Source organism: Protopterus annectens, chromosome 9.part0, assembly GCF_019279795.1.
Source record: "Protopterus annectens isolate FY-2018-M chromosome 9.part0, PAN1.0, whole genome shotgun sequence".
In the NCBI taxonomy this organism is placed as follows: domain Eukaryota; kingdom Metazoa; phylum Chordata; order Ceratodontiformes; family Protopteridae; genus Protopterus; species Protopterus annectens.
Genome location: NC_056743.1, coordinates 172,603,025 through 172,623,855, shown reverse-complemented (window position 1 = coordinate 172,623,855; position 20,831 = coordinate 172,603,025). Strand labels below are relative to the sequence as shown.

The 20,831-nt window shown below is 39.1% G+C and overlaps 1 protein-coding gene across 1 annotated transcript in view; it reads left to right on the top strand.

Annotated features, from left to right (window-relative positions):
- The window catches only part of LOC122811115, a 106,680-nt gene extending 86,948 nt beyond the window's left edge, over window positions 1–19,732 (top strand). Inside the window, exon 3 of the mRNA XM_044082712.1 lies at window positions 19,127–19,732. Within this exon, the coding sequence (XP_043938647.1) occupies window positions 19,127–19,330 (204 nt within the window). The 3' untranslated portion in view covers window positions 19,331–19,732. The remainder of the gene's footprint in view (window positions 1–19,126) is intronic.
- The last annotated feature ends 1,099 nt before the right edge of the window (window positions 19,733–20,831 follow it).

Genomic DNA, 20,831 nt, shown 5'->3' with positions numbered 1-20,831 from the left:
GGAATAGAGGACTTGATACCTTGAGCTGTTGGACATCTCATTGGTGCCTCATGGAATGTGAAACCAGTTTTGTTTAACCACATAAAGCCATAACTATACTTTTTACTGCAAAAGATGTATGCTACTAGATTGAGCAGAGATCAGTGTCAGAGTAGGGAGCTGCTGTCTTCTAGGACAGTTTGCATCCTTAGTGTGGGAAAAAGCAACAGCATCCAAGCATGCAGTCCAGTGCCACTTTACTATCTTAATAACTGTGCCAGCATAGAACATGTGTGCAGAACACACCTATTGTTTATTATAGAAGTGCATGCAAGGAAGATAGACTGGTTGAAAATCATGTGAGAGATCTCGTGGCAACATGATTCAGCATGACACATGCTGCTAACCCAAAGTTCCTGTATTTCTGACTTGCCACAGGCTTTATAGGTTCATAGGTTGGTACTAGGCTATTGGTTCTAGGGCCTATACAAGCCTAGCCATAACAATTCCCTGGCTATTTCTTTCTGCAGTATTTACTTCCCTGGACCCCTGTCTAGCAGGGTGACTGACGTGATCCCCGGGGTGAATTTCCTATCTCCCATCCAATCATCAAGGTTCCTTTTGAAGAGGGCCAAAGAGGTGCTCTGCTTGACATGTATGGGCAGTCTATTCCAGAGTCTGGGGAGTCTCTGGGTCAGGAACCTATCCCTCCAGCATGTTTTGTTCATTGTGATGACAAAGTTTAGATCCCTGGAGTGTGCGTCTCTGATGGATTGGGATTTCTTTAAGTGTAGCATGTCCAACAGCTCTGGGTTTGACATGGCTGTGTATGTTAAGCAGAGATCACCTCTGAGTAGACGATATGCCACAGAGTATAGCTGGAGTTTTTTTAGACGGTCAGCATATGGCATCTGCTTTAGGCCTGTGATTCTTTTAGTGAGGTATTTCTGTGGCCTTTCCAGTTGTTGCAGATGTCTTGAGAGGTTCATACGGTTTACCTTTGAATGCATGAAAATCGAATGGTTGAAAGTAAGATAGTCGTAAGTTTGCAAGATCACAAAATGTCGAGTAGATACTGAGAGAACTGTACTATAAGCGAATATCCTATAGATTTCGTCCAATTAGTGTTCGCACAACTGAATGCGATGCATGTTGCCGTCACAATAATAAATACGGGAATAAGTATTTGTACTGCCAATGTCTTGCTTCCCCAACTGCTGTTCTGGTACGTTAACTGGTCTGAACAATACAAAGTCATCATGCAGGTGAGAAATATACCTCAACACCTTGTAAATGAGAAGTAAATCACCCCAACAGTTTGTAAATTGCTGTCATTTCTGTGTTTTTTAAGAAGATGCAGGTACAGTGCAGTACAAGCCTGGTGTGTTGAATGCTGTTTACAGTATGAGCACTACTCAAAAAGGGAAACAGTTGTTAGTTGTTGAAAGTTACCAGTATTACAAAGAGAAAGCAGTGCATGACAAGCAGTACTGGTGTTGCATTAAAAAGAATAGAGACAATTGTAAGGGCAGGTGTGTCATGGAAGTTGATCCTGAGGGCTTCAAACTATTAAAGAGTACAGAGCACTACCATGTCCCTGATGTGCTGAAGACAGAAGTGTTTAGGGTATAGGACGAGCTGAAGAGAAGGGCAGAGCACTCTATTGAGGATCCCTGTAAGGTGGTCTCAGAGGTTCTGGCCACCACTTCCTCTGATGTTGTCTACGAACTGCCTAATACAACAGCCTTAAAGCAGAGCATTACGAGACATAGGTACAACAAAAAGTCAGAGAATTTCAAGGCCATGAAGTCATTAAGGGACCTCAGCCCTGAAATGATTCCCATAAAGTCAGGGTCCTTTATAGTGCATCACAGTAGCGTTGATGAGGAGAATTCAGTCCACATTGTAGTAATAACCACCCCGGAGAACCTGAAAATGTTGTGCGATTTGGAGTACATTATGGCAGATGGCACATTCTCCATAAGTACAACGGAATGTCGCCAAATATATAGTATCCATTGTGCTCTTGACATTGCAAACAGCAGCTGCCCAGTAGTGTACGGCATATTGCCCAGCAAGACAGAGCAGTGTTACGACCTGTTCTGCAGCATAGCTCTGCAATTGTGTGTGGATCACAATCTAAACCTAATGCCAAACATGATACTGACTGACTTTGAGAGGGCCCCATTAAATTGTATTAAGCGACATCTCCCTAATTCATCGGCGAAAGGTTGCTGGTTTCACCTTTGCCAAATAGTCTGGTGACAGAACCAGAAGCTGAAGTTTGGCAGCAACATTTGGTAGAGATATCAGCTTTGCTGTGATATGTAAGGAGATCCCAACACTGGCCTTTGTGGCTCCAGAGGATGTAGCTTCCACATTCACTGATATTGAGTCTGACATGCCTGAAAATGGCAAGGCACTATGCACTTTCTTTAGGGAAAACTATATACTCGGCAGACCGAGGCGATATGGGATGAGAGGTACAACATCAGAGAGATTGCCCCCAACATTTGAAATAACATTTTGGAATCAATTTGATACATGCACCATGGGCTATTCGCGTAGCCAAAACGTGGTGGAGGGGTGGCACAGGAGACTGAGAAGTTTGATGGGGAAGAAGCAACTGTATTTGCTGGATGTATTGCATGCCATTCAACTTGAACAAAACCATGTGGATGACAAGCATGTACGGCATGAGTTGTGTGTTCCAGCATCGCCACAGAGGAAGAGGCTAATGGACAAGGAAGCAGCCTTTGAAAGGCTGCTATGCAATAGGGCACAGTTCACTTCACAGGGCTTCGTGCACTTAGTTGCCAAGCATTGCTCATTTTAAACGAACATGGAAGTGGAAGGATGTATGGCTAAATCCATCTTCTTTAACTATGCTTGGATAAGGACATGGTAATTGTACACATAGGATGCATTTTACATGATTATGTTATGGCATCATTATTATTATATGGATGTGTGTTGTTTGGAACTGAAGTTACATGTACTACACTACGGGAAGTACACCGTGATATGTCACGGACTCATCTATACACTTTACTGCATGATAGGGAGCGTATTTTCACATGGGTTCGAAAAACAGTGAATTCTGGATTCCACTATGTCATTTTTGACATTTCGGTATGCATACATGTGGTTTTTCATACATACGGGTCACATAAATGCATGTTCATTTAATTAATTTTCAATCAATCAAAGGTGAACTGGTACATACCAAACGGGGCGTTGTATTCTATAATGGGTCTAATGAGGAATGAGTACAGTGGGACAATGACCTCCTTTTTTCTGGATGAAAAGCCCTTAGTGATGAGGTGTGCCACATAGAAGGATTTCCTGACTGTTGTGGCGATGTGGTTATGAAGGTGAGACCACTGTCCACCTGTGTCCCTAAGTCTCTTATCACACTTTTGGTGTTTAGTGTACTGTCACCTATGTGGTAATTCACGGGTACATGTTTTCCCATAGGGGATAACTATACATTTCTTGGCATTGAGTTTGAGCACATGGCTCTGGCACCAAGCATCTGTTTCTGTAAGGCCCTTTTGTAGAATATCCACATCATTTGGGGATTCAATAATGGCTCCCAATTTGCAGTCATCTGCGAACTTTGTTAGCCAGAGTCCCTTAGAGTTGGCCTGTACTTCAGAGAATTAGATGCCAAACAAGAGCGGTCCCAGGACTGAACCCTGAGGTACTCCACTTGTCACTTGTCTGGAGCTGGATTTGGAGTCTTCTACTTTTACAGTGTGGGTTCTGTCAGTAAGCCAGTTGGCAACCCATCGAGTGACATAGGGATTAATGCCCAGCTTAGTAAGTTTATCTATGATTCCAGAGTGGGGGATGGTGTCAAAGGCATTGGCGAGGTCCAGATAGGCTGTGTGGACCACCTTACCTTTGTCCACGTCTCTGGAGACTGATTCGAAGAAGTCAGTCAGGTTCAGGAGACAAGATTGTTGCTTCACGAACCCAAATTGCGTGGGGTCCAGTGTTTGAAGGTTGCCAATGTCTTTGTTTATAAGTTCCATGATAATACATTCCATTGCTTTGCAGATCAGGCTCGTCAGACTGATGGGGCGGTAGTTCCCGGGACCAAGGTGGATCCCCCCTTGTGGAGTGGGATAACTGTAGCTGTACGCCACTCAGTGGGCACGAAGCCTGAGGTGAGGCTATGACTAACATGACAATTAGGTGAGGTGCCAGTTAATTTTGTAGTTCATGTAGTACATAGCCAGGGATGTCGTCTGGCCCCATGGATGCTGTATTCTTAGCTTTGGAGAGTGCATTTTTTTATCTGTGTGGACGTTATTACCGAAATTTGGCAATCTTTCGGTATTGAGATGGGCCTTTTAGGTGGTGAAAGTGGAGGTGAAGTTTGCACTGAATTGATCTATTTATTTTATTTATTTATTTATTTATTTATTGACAGTTGTTAACTGGGTTTGTCCAACTGGGCTTGTGGCCTATTTTCAGTGGAGACCCGAGGAGAAAAGCTCCAGTAGTACATTTTTAAACAAGTACAATTTTAAACAATATTGATATAATAGTTATAGCAAAAATATTCACATATGTTGGGTTACATGCATAAAGTTAAAGTTGCATTAAAAAGAAGCTAAGTGACATAATTTTACATTGATATAGTTCAATAGGTCAACAATAACATTTTTTTGTTTGTATAAAATTATGCAAATGCATAGTAGACACATTGGAGAGAGAGAGGTGCAATGAGGTACTAAGTATGGTCCTTTTGAGGGTACATAAAGAGAAGGAAGACTAGATGGGGTCATGGCAAGGGCAGGTTCTGGAATTGATAAAATAAGCTTTTAGTTCATTTTAAAGTGTGAGGTGTGGGAGATTGAACGTAAGTCGAGAGGAAGTTTGTTCCAAGAATGGGCAAGGGAGTGTTTGTAGAGTAGTTTGCCTACTGACCTTTTTGGGTAGTAGATATCAAGTAATTGTTGGTTAGAAGTATGGAGGTTCTGAGATAGGATGTAGATGGAGACTAAGGAAGATAGAGCTGGACAGAAGGAGGGTTTGTAAAGAATAGAGTGTAGCATATGAAATTGATAAGATAGCAGAAATTGGGGAAGTTCAAGCCATTGAAGAGAGTTTAAAGAAATGCAGTGGTGTGAGTTGTATGGGGAGTTAGTAATGAATCTGGCTATTTTATGGTAAGTCTGTTGGAGTTTGTTTAGAGTGGAGGCCTGGATATTGGTAAGAACTGGGGCACCGTATAAGAGGGAGGGGAGGCGGAGTGCCTGGCCTAGGGTAAGTCTAGATTCAGGGGTTAGGAATTTTTTGTTCTGATATAGCAGACCTAGTTTCTGGTTTGCTTTTTTTTATACATTGGAGTATGTGTAGGTTGAACTTTAGTTCGTCATCAATAATGACCCCTAGGAGTTTTGTGTGGGTGTCAGGTTGGATAGTTGTATTGTTAGAAGATTTAATAAAAAAGGTTTTGTGATGAGAAAAAGAACAGGGAAGGAAAAGTAGGAGTTTGGTCTTTTTGGGATTTAAGATCAATAGGTTGTGAGAGAGGCATTGTTCAGTGGATAGTAGGGCCTGTTGGGTCAGTGAGTGTAGTTCAGGAATGTTATTTGAGATGGATATAAGGGTGGAGTCATCGGCATACTGAATAAGGGAGGATTTTTTACGAGATGTAAAGATCATTGGTGAAGATGTTAAACAAAAGGGTTCCCAAGATGGAGCCTTGGGGAACACCAGTGGAGATGGGAAGGAAAGGTGAGGAGGATGAGAGCCATTTGACAGATTGTTCCCTGCCAGATATGTAACTATTAAACCAGGCAAGTGCGGAGGGGGACAGGTGGAGATTTGCGGGTTTGGATAGTAGTAGAGGATGAAAGACAGTATTGAAGGCTTTAGAGAGATCTAGGAAGAGACAGGAAATGAGTTTATTGTTGTCTAGCGCCTCTGCAATGATATGAGTGAAGGAGAGGAGGGCAGTGGTGGTGCTGTGGTGAGGACGAAATCCATGTTTGGTAGTGGCAAGTAAGTGGTGCGTGAGGAGGTGATTGAGATGCTGTGAGTGAATATATTTTTCTAATATCTTGGAGAGGGGGGACAGAATGGCAATGGGTCAGTAGTTTGAGGGGTCAGTGGAGTTTCCGCCTTTATGAAGAGGGATAGTAAGGAAAGATTTCCAAAGGGTGGGGACAGTTGATTCTAGAATAGATCGATTAATTTATTATAGATATAGGATAGGCAATCGAGTCAGCAGCAAGTTTGAGGAATGTAGGAGATAGATTGTCAGTAGAAGGAGAGTAAGGTTTTAGCTTGAGTAGTAAAGATTTGATGTAAGTAATGGGAACTGGCTCAAAAGAAAACAAAGTTGTGTAAGTGGGACTTGGAGGGGTGGATGTCGAAGTAGAGTTTGGCTTAGAGGTTACCAGATTTTGGATGGAAGAGATAAAGTGTTTATTCAGGAGGGTAGCTATTTCCTGAGAGGAAGTGTTAGGGTATGGGGAGGGATTAGAGGGCTTTCCAGGATAGAGGATGTTGTTGAGAGTTGACCAAAATATTCGAGGATTAGATTTGTTGTTAAGCTGAGCAGAGCTATAGTATAACTTTTTGTCATTAGTTGTATTTTTTTTTGCAAGGTTCCTCAGTTGCCTGTATTTTTGAAGAAGAGGTTGTTTAATTTTAGTCCAGGTTTTCCAAGCACTATCTCTTTGTTTCATAAGGGACCTAGTCTCCTTCTGCCAATGTGCCAGGATATTGGCAATATCCTTGGGATCAGTATATTTATTGCCATTCTGTTGTAGCTCAGAGCAGATCTGAACATTGCCATTTAGATTCTTGACATAGCTATAGAATGCCTTGTGGTTGTCTTTGGAATCTTTGGCAATTTTATTTTCGTAACTAGCTTTGGAGGATTTTATGAGGGATCTCAGCTTCTTACTGAGGCTGGTAAGGGAGTTTTTTGCATCCTGGGATTTTCCTCTTTTCTGAAACAGCTTCTTCCTTTTGTTGTAAAGTTTGTTTATGGCAAGGGACCACCAGATTGGCTTCCTTTTTTGGGGGAAGTGTGTCTTGGTTCTGTTGGGGATGGCACAATTCATGCAAGAGTGGATGTGCTCATACAGTGTCGTGGTGTAGGATTCAGCAGTCGAACTTTCAGTTCCCATCTGCATGGGTGTCATGATGTTTCACTTCTGACTTGAGTACCATGAAATTGGCTTTGGAGAAGTTTTTTATAGAGGTTTCCTTACTGGGGGTGGGGTTGGGATGTGGATGTCAAGGGTGATTAGCTTATGGTCAAACATGACCAACGAGGGGGTGACCATAGGTGTGGAGCATCGATTTCTCATGCTGGTAATGACCAGGTCTAGGATATTGGAGCCCCTGGTGGGAACTAAGGATTAGTTGATCCAGGGCGTTGGAATTTATGAATTCCAAGAACCATTGGGCAAAGGTGTTGGTACACGAGTAGTTTTCCCACTTAATGGCAGGGTAGTTGAAATCACCCAGTATTAGGGTGTTTGGTTGTATCTTAATATTTTCCAGTATGTTTAGAAAGGTGTAGTGAGAATCTTGGGGCATGGTGGGGGATTTGTAGCAAGCTACAATTTGGATTGCACTCTTACCTAGTGTTAGTTGCACCTGGAGAATTTAAGATGCATTGTGTTGGGCAACTAGCCTGGTGTTGTGAATATCCTTGGTAAATATGGACACTCCTCCACCTTTAGTGTTTCGGTCCTGGTTTGGTGGCTGAAACGTGTGGTAAGAGTTGTAGCCTGGAATTGCAGGGGTGTTCTCTGGAACCTTGAACCAGGTCTCAGTTACTGCACAGATATTGATGTTCTCCATTTTTAGGAGTGCCTTGAGAGAGTGCATTTTGAGGTTTAGACTTCTAGCATCGAGAAGCATTACCTTCAGATTTTGCATGCTTGTACCTGTTACGGTGGTGGTTTTGTCCCTTGGACTTTGCCTAAAAAAGGCACTATAGGGGTGCAAGAGCCTTAGCCAGTAACCTGAATCCCAGGAGCGACAGGTGCAGACCAGGCAGACAGATACTGGATCTCCTTTGAATGACATCAGAAGCATAGCCAATTGTTGAAGTCAGTCATTTTGTCCTTGTACTGTGGTATCATTCTGGTCGAAGGCAGTATGCTACTCAGGGCTAGGGTCATACCTGCCTGGGCCACATGGTCCGAGAGTTCTTCCATGTCTCTTTTCATGTAGTCCAGGGAGGTATGTCTCCAGTCATTCACTCCAACATGGACAATGATAGAGTCATATTTGTACTTGTGGAGTGACTTGAGTGCATGCGTTATGTGGCAGATCCTGGCACCCGACAGGCAGGTACATTTACAGTGTGTTTTTATTTGGAGCTGATTTTCAGGCAGTGTGCATTATGCACTGATTAAGAACAGCCCCTCATCCCTCTTGGCAGTAAAAACTGCACTCTCGACTGGATAAAAGAAGTCTGTGACTGCTATAACAGCAGATGTATGCCTAAAATCGCATTGCTGCTAGTGTCCAAAAAGGCATTGGATACTTTATCCCAGTTATGATGTTTAAGTGCAGTGAAAACTAAAATGCCTGCATTCGCAGATGTATGTTTGGTGCTGAAGAGCATTTTTTTTTTTTTTGTAATATTTGAAACCAGCACTTACATTAATGACAATCACTTTATTCATCATTGTTTAGCTGGTTTTGTAAATTTATGGTTGCCATAAACAAAAATGTTAACAGAAAATGTATACACACACATATTTTTCTTGTTGTCTGTGTGATGCTGAACTGTACTAATTTGTGTATGATAAATACTGTTGTGCCTGTCTTGAGTGACTATTGCTACTACTACTGCAAATTGCATTTGGAGAAATTTTGTAAATGCAGCACTAATTATGTTAGGCGGAAGTTGCATTTTTGTATGTGAAACCAGCAGTAGGATAGGAACATGATTCTGCTATCTTGCATTGCTACAAGTCAAGCAAGTCCAGCATATATCTTTTTTCTTTAGAATATACTGATAATACTTTGTGTTGGTTTATTATCATGAGTTTTAAGAACCTCAGCTGTCTTTTGAGTAGGCGTATGGGTGGAGTAGAGAACGGAAGAGGAGAGCTCCGGACTAAACTGTGGCTGATGTTTAGTTTTACTCATAACTCTTTCACCAGTATTACAACTGTAAACAGACGCTGTTGGAAAATTAATTGCAAAGGATATTTGCAACAGTCAGGAGTTGCTGAAGTAACAAAATTGGCCTTTGAATCTTCTGTTGAGTAGATGCCAGCTGCAAATGCATTTAGACAAGAGAGCCTGTTTCAGCAGAATTAGGGATGAACTTCCCAGGAATCTGCTGACAACTCTAAGTTCACCTTGGGCTTTTTTTTTGAGTTATTTAGTTGTGAGTTATCAGTATGAGAGAACAGATTCAAGATGGACCCTTTTCAGACACAACACTGACAAAAGGTAATGGTTAAAATATGTTCAAACTATATACGTGATGCACAGCAACAAATGATGCACCAGCACCACATGAAACCATCTTATTCCCATCTAATACGTCACTTTATTGTAGTACTTAAACTGCTATACCGACTGCAAATTAGCACAACCAAATTTCCATTCCATTGCTACTTCTCTATTAACACTTAAACTTTATTCCCTCTAATACTTCACTCTAATGTATTTCTTAAATTACGCCCACCCATCTTATACACCACCCTTTTATCTGCAAATTGTCAATACAATGCTTTATATTGTTTGTGAATATCAATACAAATGTTATTATACTTACCACACTGTAACTGCATCATAAAATGTGTTGTAAATATTGATTGCATTAAAAATTGTAACCTTCAAGCTTTTCTCCCTGGTCTTCTGCTGAAAAAGGCTTCCTGTGCCCAATCACACTTTCCTGGTAAATGTTAATAAATTAATAAATAAGAAGACACAATTGCCAGCAAGTAGTACAGATGGGGAGGCAGAATACATGGGACATTGTTGTTTTGTTTAAGTTTAGAAGGAGTGAATGCTGCACAAATACATTTAAGTTGTCTTGAGCATTTTATTTATATAAAGTATTCTTAGAAACAATATTGCATTGCATTGAAACAGTATTGAACTGATAAAAGTGTATATTCACCTCATAAGTCTGAGTCAAGCTTCCATCCCACTGCTTTCAAGAAACTGGCTTGCTGTAACCTAATATTGATATTTTACAGACAGACACATACACGTATGCATATGTGTATATAAATACACAGACATCAAGCTTTTTTTAAAGAAGTTAATGAGTAATTTCTGATAGCAAGAGGAAGCTTATTATATGATTACGTAACCTTTGAAGGCATTGGGCTGTGTATGGGTCATTTTTTTCCTGTTATTGATGACTGTTTTTAATATTACTGATAAGTAAAAACCAAGTGCACTCGACTAGTAACACTAAACAGCAGAGCCAGATCCTCAGACTCGAGCCAGAGAAGATGAACCAAACAGTCAATAATCCAATGGTTTATTCACAAAACTTGTAAAAAACAATATACGAAGCTCTAGTAGACAGGGTTAAGCGCTTTCATCTGATACATCCCAGACTTCATCAGAACCAATTAGCTCCATAATTGCATTGAATTTATACCAGTTTTGGCGCCAATAAATTTATTCATTAAAATACATATTTATTTATTGTTCTCCTATATGGTTTCTATTGTAAAATTATGTATGTATATAAAATAATTATGTATGTATATAAAATAATTAAATCGTACAAACCATCCCTTCCTAAATATTTCATAAATATTAAACTAAATACATTTGTTGTTCACAAATTCATAATGATGAATGTTAAAATATGGAAATATCTTACAAAAATGATCGAATATAACTGGGGGCACTGTGCAAATGCATGCCATTCAACTTGTCCGTAAATGAATAACAGATCCAATGCTTAAAGCTACAATAACTAAACTATACTTCATATGCTATGAAGTTCAGACCTATATTGGCACTGATGTACCAAAATCTAATTTCAAATGAACACCACTTTAATTCAAAACCAAAAATGGTTTTAAGCTGATACTGTCATTAATACCAGGTGGTGTCGTTGCATCCAAACATATTTGCCATTTACTTTCTACCCATGCCAAGTATGTTTTCCAGTTTCCTCCTCTATCTACCACCTCTACCTGGTCAATGATGGCAAAGGTGAAAGTGTGTTCCTTCCCCTTATGTATGATGTGTTTACTTAAAGCGTTCTTGGGATCTCCTTTCTTTATCCTATACAAATGCTCGTAGATACGAGTCTTGAATTTTCTCTCAGTTTTGCCTATGTAATAGGCTGAACATTTAGAGCAGGTAGCAATATATACAATGCGTTGAGTGTTACAATTCCCATTTCTACAATATATCATGGATTTTGTAACATTATCTATTTTAATTTTTAAATTGCAATTAATATACTTGCATTGGTTACATGTTCCACATCTGGTGGTACCCTTTTTTCTCTTATTATAATTGCCCTTTTTACCATACTCTAACATTCTTTTCAAATTACTACCTGTTTTGTATATAGTAATAGGATTCCTTCCTACTATATGACCTATAGAACCAGTACTGGAGATCAACTCCCAATGTTTATTGAGTATTTCAATAACTACATTTGTGTAAGGATTGAACGTAATTACACATACTTTCCTGTTTCGTTCAACATCGATTTTAGGGGTATTCATAAAATTTTCCCCCAATAACGGAGAATATTTGTGCCCCCATTGGGCCTTAACATAGGAAATCACACTATCTAACATTCCTATAGGATAACCCCGATCCTGAAATAGTTTATATACTATATCCAACTCGATTACCATAGTCTCCCTTGTAGATGACATACGTGCTACACGTATGCACTGTCCCTTAACAACATTTCTGAAAATGTGTAGTGGGTGACAACTACTATAGTGTATGTAATCGTTTGAAAATGTAGGTTTTCTAAAGATCCTCGAGGCAAATCCTACCCCTGTATTACTAATCCATGTATCCAAATAGGCTATGTCTTTTTTATCAAATTGGAACGTAAACCTCAAAACATCGGTCGTGTTGTTAAGATATTCTATAAATTGAGGTATCTTGTCTATTGGACCTTTCCAAATAATAAAGACATCGTCCAGAAACCTCGTATATAGCCTGATATATTGATAGAATTCACTGGTAAAGACATACTTGTTCTCCCACTCAAGCATAACCATATTGGCGAAAATTGGGGCGCAAGAGGCGCCCATTGCTACTCCTCGAGTCTGCCTAAAATGTTCTCCTGAGTGGTAAATGTAATTGTGGTCAAGAACAAGGCCCATCATATCGATAATTAGGTTAATTTTATCCCAACTTAAACCAGAAAACTTTATCAGGCTGTTGTAAAAATATTCCAAGCCTATAGTACCCGGTATGCATGAAAAGAGATCCTGTACATCAACTGTTAAAAATGTTAGGTCTTCATCCCATACATCCATAGTCAGCTTGCTCAAAAAGTCCCACGAGTCTTTTACTAAATGAAGCACTTTAGTGTAAATCTGTTTCGTCCAATGGTCTATGGTAACACCTAGTTTAAAAGTTTTGGATTTAGATCCTGATATGATGGGTCTGAATGGAGGGTTTTCCAAATTTTTATGTATCTTGGGTATCCCTATTATGTGTGACATAATTGGGTATTCTGTTAAGTATTTGTATAACTCACTACTGATTCTATTGTCTAATAGATATTCCTCTAGTGCTAGATCAGTACACCTGTATCCAATATTGATTTGGTTTAAAGAAATCTGTTCATAATTACCCGATTTGTACAGTATGTTATGTATTTCTCTTTGGTATTGTTGGCTGTCAAATATCACAATACCTCCGCCCTTGTCGGGCTTCATAATTCTGATCTCATTGTTACAGATTAATTCATCCAAGCATTTTCTTTCGCCTATACTTAAATTGTCATTATAGGGTGCTGAGCAGTTTCGGTTATACTTTATATCTCTATACAGGGTGTAAATATCTCTGCACACCATTTTCTCGTATGCTGCTACTTGAGCATTCATAACAGGAATGTAAGTTCTTTTCTTAACTAACTGTGACCTATTGTAGTTTGCATTATCTTTGACATCATTAAATTGTATTGCTAAATTTAGTCTTCAACAGAAGAGCTTAATCTCTTTAATAACATCAAACAAACTGAAATGCACAGTAGGAATGAATTTCATTCCTTTACTAAACACTGTCGTGATTTCATGTGTAACTTGCAAATCAGTGTAGTTGTATACATTAAACCCCCCATAAGTAAAAGTCCTAGGGTAAGTCTCAGAATCATTGAAAGGCACATCCCGTATATCCTTACCATGTATAATGTTCTCCCCTTGCATCCTACTTGATGCTGACCCATCATTATGCTCAGGTAGTACAGGATGTGTAGAATGAATACAAATTGGAGGTATCAAACTATCCATTTTGCTAACATTTACTTAATTTAATATCTCCTTTGATGTTTCTTGGGAGCCGGATAGTATCTCCCCCCCTGAAAATTTTCATCTTCATTGGCACTATGATTTCTCCGTCTTCCTTTCATTTGAACTACCTCAAAACCACCCTCATTCTCTGTGTCGTAATGGGGCCATACATATGCTCGACCATTTTTATATAATTCCAGATCACGTTCTATTTTATGCATTTTTCTATTAAATACATTGTTCACTTTATTTTTAGCATTAAGAAACTGGTTCGAATATAAATCATACCATTGTGTAAAGTTAACATCATGTTATCATGATTCATTTAACTCTTCCACTTCCTGTAAAATGACAACTATTTTCTCATCATTACATTTTATAAGTTGTTTCATGTAAGTATATCCAAACCCATCAAACATCTTATTGAATTCAGTGACAACCTTTGAATTATACACTATACCAAGTGGTAGTTTGAAAAACCTTAGCCCCTTCGGGACTACTTGAAGCATTAAACATTTCTCCAGATAAGCATTGTCAATCCTTGCACTCCTAAGTTGTATTAATTTTTTGCCAAGTGTATAAATTTTGGTTTTGACATCATCACCCAAAGCATTGGACCCATTCCTACTATACTTATTCTTAGTAGCAGACTTCCCCACAAAGTCATATTCGTCAGCTAAAAAATCATTTAAAACGTTAGAAACATTAAAATCACAATTATTATTTTCCCAATGGTCTCTTGTTTTGGGAAAACCAGTTCTAGGACTGGATATTTGATCTTTTGTTACAGTACTTTTTTTCATAACATTTCCTTTACTAGCCATTGCTGAATATGTCCGTAATTGTTTGCGCTGCTGTTTGGGACGCGCTCCCATTCTCACATTTTCTTCATTGTTGTGGAATAAGCTGAAGTCAAACGTGAAATCAGCTTCAAGAGACACATTAGCGTTTGTGTCTTTAATATCCAAATTTAGTTTGTGGCTTGGTGTAATAGCCTCGCGTTGCCCATTAGGTATCTCGTTTACATTACTTGTACCATCAGTGTCCACAGGCACTGCCTGTAATTCTTCAGAGTTGGTTAACAGATGAGGCTTAGCGGGATCCCCGCCCAGTGTAACAGCTTCAGATAACTTGCTTACTAGTTCCAAAAGTTTGTTAACATCAGATTGAAGTGACGTTACTTCGGAACGAAGAGATATAAACTCCTCTCTACTCAATGGAGTCCCAGTTGGATCCAAATCTGCCATAATACAACTGATAAGTAAAAACCAAGTGCACTTGACCAGTAACACTAAACAGCAGAGCCAGATCCTCAGACGAGCCAGAGAAGATGAACCAAACAGTCAATAATCCAATGGTTTATTCACAAAACTTGTAAAAAACAATATACGGAGCTCTAGTAGACAGGGTTAAGCACTTTCATCTGATACATCCCAGACTTCATCAGAACCAATTAGCTCCATAATTGCATTGAATTTATACCAGTTTTGGCGCCAATAAATTTATTCATTAAAATACATATTTATTTATTGTTCTCCTATATGGTTTCTATTGTAAAATTATGTATGTATATAAAATAATTATGTATGTATATAAAATAATTAAATCATACAAACCATCCCTTCCGTGATTTTACGTGATTACGTAACCTTTGAAGGCATTGGGCTGTGTATGGGTCATTTTTTTCCTGTTATTGATGACTGTTTTTAATATTAGGTTCCTCTGACTAGTGTTAGCTCCCCAGCAGGGTGCTCCAGGTAAAGGCTTTCGAATAGAGTCAGATCAGACCCTGCCTTACAGAACATGCATAGGTCACCTCTACGCAACCTGTAACAGACAGAATATGACAGTTTCCAAGGTCTTTATGAATAGGTCATTTTCTTCTTTTTGATTTTTTCCCAAATAAACAATCATAACAGTCGAGGAAAAAAGTTGTATAATAATTAAAGTAAAATGTACAGTTCTGTTCGGGTTGGAGTAAGTGATAATTGCTGGGTGGATGAAGGCTGCTAGCTGTGTTAAGGATTTGTAGTTGTACTGTTGATAGAGCCATATCATGTGCGTGAGTCCTAGATAAATGTGGAAGGGTAGAGAAGGTCCTTTTACTTGTACAGAGATGGATCCCTAGTCCTAAAATGTTGGGAACAGTAAACTAAGGGTGGACATTAGTCACAGAACTGTAGTTTGAGTAGTTAGGTGGTAATACAAAGTGAGATTTCTTTATCTGAAAGAAAGTTTTTTTTTCTAGTGTGAAACAGGGAAATTCTTTGGCAAGGGTCATAAACCTGCAGACTTTGTTACCAGGGATGTGCAAAGAACTGAGAATGGAGATTGGAGAGGTGTCAAAGAAGGGAAAGGCTGTACTTTATATGAGGATGTATTCTTCTCTTACTTACTACTCATTTCCAGCAAGCTAGAGGATGCCTTTGTTTCAGAACTTCAAAGTATGCAGTGAAGGGGAGACAAGAATCTAGAAGTTGACCTAGGTAGTTTTAATGCAGAGGAAATTTGATTGGCTTGCCTCTGTGGTAAGAGATTTTCTTGAAGTCTGAGATTTTGCCAAGTCTTTTGTGCACGGAATGTAACATGAAGTAGGTTTTGTTATAAGTGATTTGCATATGCAAAGTTTTAAACTGCTGTGTGAAATAAATGAGTGGTTTGTAAATGCTGACTTGTTTCTTCCCTGAAATGATAACGTGTCCCCCATTTTATACCAGTTTTCATTATTATTTATTTTCTGTTTCCTTTTCTTCATTTGTGTTTGTGGGGGGGGGGGGGGGGCTTATCAGAACCACACTTTTTCAATTTTTAAGAGTGGCAACTTATCTTATACTCTTAAGGTCTGGAAAACATTGAGGCACATTAAAATAGCTTTTCATTACAGGCCCACAGCTGATGAAAATGGGGGAATGTAACCAATTTGCTGAATCCTTTTTTTTAAATTCTTTTGTAACCAAAAGTGAGCTAAGATGGGGAGAACCTGCAAACTCTTCAGGTCATAACATTCTAGAATAGGTTTTATATAATTGCTGGTAGGTGGGATGGTTTGATAAAAGATTCAACAACAAGAACAGCAAGAAAGATTTGAAGCTAGAGTCTTCACTGTCTAATACCTTAAACCTCTGAGAAGGGAGGCTCATGGGATATGTGTAAATGAGCCTTAAGGACATATCAGTGTTTCAGCTACATGTCATCTCAATGAGCACGACTTTTTACTTTTTAAGTCTTTATGGGTACATTTTGGCCAATAAAGCCAAATCCCACAAGCTGCAGACATGCATGCTTTAGCCTTTTTTCTTCCTTTTTGACTTTGTCAGTAGAGCATACATGCTTGTTTGGCTATACTTTAGAAACATAGAGCTTAAAAATCAATCTAGGTGACCATAAACATAGGAGTGCTTGCAAAATATCCCAAATAATATCCAAACAAAAGGATAAGATAGTCACACAGAAAATCCATTCAGTAAAAACTGCAAGAAAGACTCAATCTGCAAGAAACACTGATATGTCCTCATGGGTCATTTCCATAAATGGAATGAACATTCAAAGTAGTTTCTTCTATACTCAGTTTTTTCACTTATTGTCAGCAGAGCTGACCCAGCCTTTCAGTCAGAACTTAGCTTTCAAACTGACCATTGCTCATTCTCCGTGAGGAACAGGAAGTTTCAAATCTCCTTGAAGGAGGCCTTGGTTACTACATTTCTCATGAAACATTCTTAGATCCAAATATCTGTACAATTATCAATCTGTCTCTACTCAGAAGGTGGTATACACACAATTATATTCTTTCTAGTGCTCCTGACCTGTTGGATCTTTGCTAGTCTGGTTTTAGATTGAAATACAGTAAGGAATACAGTGAACCTCTGCGACTCAAAGGACTAAGGCAGATAGCTTGTGTGATGGTGTTCAGGGCTCTAATCCTGAGATCCAGATATTTGCTTCCAAGAGGGCCTTGCTCAAACTAATGACTGGTGCCAGAAGCATGGGCTCAAACTGAATGCCAAGAAATGCATCATTATCCCCTTTGGGGAAAATGGTGCCCCCACTAATTATCACATTAGTAATGTACTAAGCATACAATCAGTCGTGAGGGACTTTGGCACCCAGGTTGATAGCAACCTAACTTTTGACCACCACATTGCCTCTCTTGTACGGAAGGCTTTCTACATGGCCCACCTCATAAATAAGGGTATTTCATCCAGGAACAAGGAGGTCATAACATCCCTGTACTCCTCTCTTATCAGACCCATTGTCTAGTACATTCAGTAGCTGGAGAGACCACAGAGGTTCCTGACCAGGAAAATCCAGGGTCTCAAAACACCTATCCTATACAGATAGGCTAAAAGCCATGTCCCTCTACTCAGTTTCATACAGACTGCTCAGAGGTGACCTGTGTCTGGCATACAAGGCCACCTCTGTCCCAGCCTTGATGGAGTTGCTGCATATCCTTAAGTCAAACTTCTCTTGCACAACCCACATGCAAGGCTTCAATCTGGTCTGTGACATTAATATAACTTGTTGGTGGGATAGAATTGTGTCCTAAAGACTCCCCCATCGGTGGAATAGACTCCCTGTCCATGTCAAGCAGAGTACCTCACTAGCCCCCTTTAACAGGAACTTGGACGACTGGATGGGAAACTGAAACTACACCTCTGGAATCCCACCTGTGTCCCTGCTGGACAGGGGAAACCAGTGCTGACTTTGTGGGAACATGGGCAAAATTCTTGGCTATGCTTCTAAGGGCCCCCGGGCCAATAGCCTAGTATCATCCTATGAATCCTATAAAGTGACACTCATTCGATTAATCATTAACTACCTTATGGTGAGAGAGCAAAGGAACTATTCAGTCTTGGTTCGATTTGATCTCTCTGCAGCATCTGATGCAGTGGATCATGATTGAGTGCCAGAAAGTTCACTGTGGGCTAACTGATAATTGGTCCATGTATATAACTTTCTGTCCATACTCGGCAGAAGGCATCTGATTTAAATTCTTAAGATTCCTACATGCTGTTTTAAGGGTGAACACTTTGGGTAATGACTTCACTTGGTTTACAATATTCATATTTACTGAGTTTCATGTTAGGCTTTTCTCCTAAGAATATGACTAATTTTAGAGAAGTTGTTTTACAACATGTCATAAATGTTTGTCTTCTGAGTTACATAAAAGCTGGTTCAGAATTTTTCTTAAAATAGTATTATTGCCTTATGCAAGGGAAGACTTCAAAAGAAGGCAGTAGCACACAAATTAGCTAGTTTCTCTCTCACTTCTCTTCTGTTAACATTTTTCTTGCTCAAAGGGGGAAGTATTTATTTTTGTTTTTAATGTCATAAAAAGGTGTCAAGGTTTTCCTATTGTCAATGGCTGTGTGTGTGTGTGTGTGTGTGTGTGTGTGTGTGCGTCTCTGTTAAACTAGTACCAGTCTATAAAAAAAAGCTTTGCTTAGGAGACCACTCATATTCATGTATTACAAACAAGAAAGTAAATTGTGCTCTGCTCTGTAGGGTCATTCTTAAAATTTTACTGTATGAAACACTGAGAAATGGTTTGGTGCATTTTCTTTTAGTTCTATGTCACTTCTACTCTAAAACAGTGCTGCTTTGTGTTACCTTTAGAAATATCACTGCACAAAACAAATTAGGCTGGCTTTTAAGCTAAGACTGTATATTAATTATGTTCTTTCTTATTGCAGGTCAGATTCTCACCTGTTGTTCATGTACATACAATGTGTGCATGGTCTTATGCATTAAGAGCTGCTCGTAAAGGTCCATGGGAAGAAATGGCCAGAGACAGGGAAAGGTTTCAATCTCGAATAAATGAATCTGAAAAGATCCTTGGCCACTACCTTAACAAGCGCTACAATAAAAAAATATTGGCAAAGATATGTACTTGCTGAAATGTAGGCTAAATCTGGAGTAATCTTCCTAATTATACAAACATTTCTTTTAAAGGCATCTTTGTTACTTTTCCCTGAGACTCAAAACTTGTAATTCTTCCCCTTTATTTGTAGATTTTATAAAGATGTTCTAGCTTTAAACCCGTTTTTACCTACACAATGGCTATCTGTGAAAAGTTTAAAGCTGTAGATCTGAGTCACAAGCTGAAGTAGAGTTTTTTCCATCTTCAAGAAAATTCTCTATTTTTGCATGGCTTTTTGTGTTGACTTGCTCTTGTGCAAACAGCACTTGAGTTTAGTATTCCTTTTACTTTACTCACTCACTATGTTGCTCATTGTCTGTTTCTGCCTGTATTCATCTGTCTGGGCTCAGAATTATGAAGGCAATTTTGCTGACGGTAACAGTGGGGCCATGTCTTCATTTTCACTAAGCAGCAGCACTTTACTCTGTCAGTATCCCTTTAACTCATTTTAATTTATTTGTAATGTATTCTGCTCAGACATCAAGAAGAACCTGGCAATGTCTGAAAAAGAAGAGCTTTGTTGTCGTCACTGGTAAGACCTAAAATTTCACGTCATGAAATCAGAAGTTTATTCACTGGTGGAAGATGTTTAAAACTCATGTAAGCATCAGTGTATAATTAACAACTGGATCTGTCTGAAATACATTCTGAAATATAGGACGAATGTATTATCTTACAGCATCAGTCATATTGTTCATTGGTGTCTAGTCTTTAGATCGTAATATATTAATCTGTATTTTGTATTCATAATTGCACCTTTCATGCAGGCAAGTAAACCTTAGTGGGTGAAATTTTCAGATCTAGTTATCTCCTCTAAAATTTGCTGCTCTGTTAAAAGAAAAAAAATAGGTGTTCCCTTCTCAATACAAATTGATCACAGGTTTGGTTATGAAAATTCAGAACAAATGATCAGTAGCTGTTAACTTCTAACAAATACATCTCTTATCCTAAATCTGTGCAAGACCTCCCACATAAATGGCCACCTGTAATGATCCTGTTCTCAACACTGTAGTGGTTATGTATTTCTGTTTTCCCACATTCCAGTCCCTAATACCAAGACAATGCATGTATACACACACACACACACACACACACACACACACACACACACACACACACACACACACACACACAACCCTGACACAGTAACCCTTGCCACATATAGATATAACCTTCCCTCCAGCTGTTCATTCCCTGGCACACACAGTGAATTCACCACATCCACATCACTGGAACTGTTTAGTCCTTGGTACACACAGTGAACTCTCATGCTCTCTATCTTTGTACTGCTCAACTCCCAGCACATAAAGTCTATTTCCTTATCCTAATTTCCAGCATTCATTAAGACCCATATACTCCCCCTTTTCATCTTGCAGCCCTCATTTTTCTACTGTTATAGGTCAAAAGACATTATGGCAGGTCACTAATTTTATGTAAGCTGTAAACCTGTGCAAACAAGCACTTTCCTGTATGTTGGC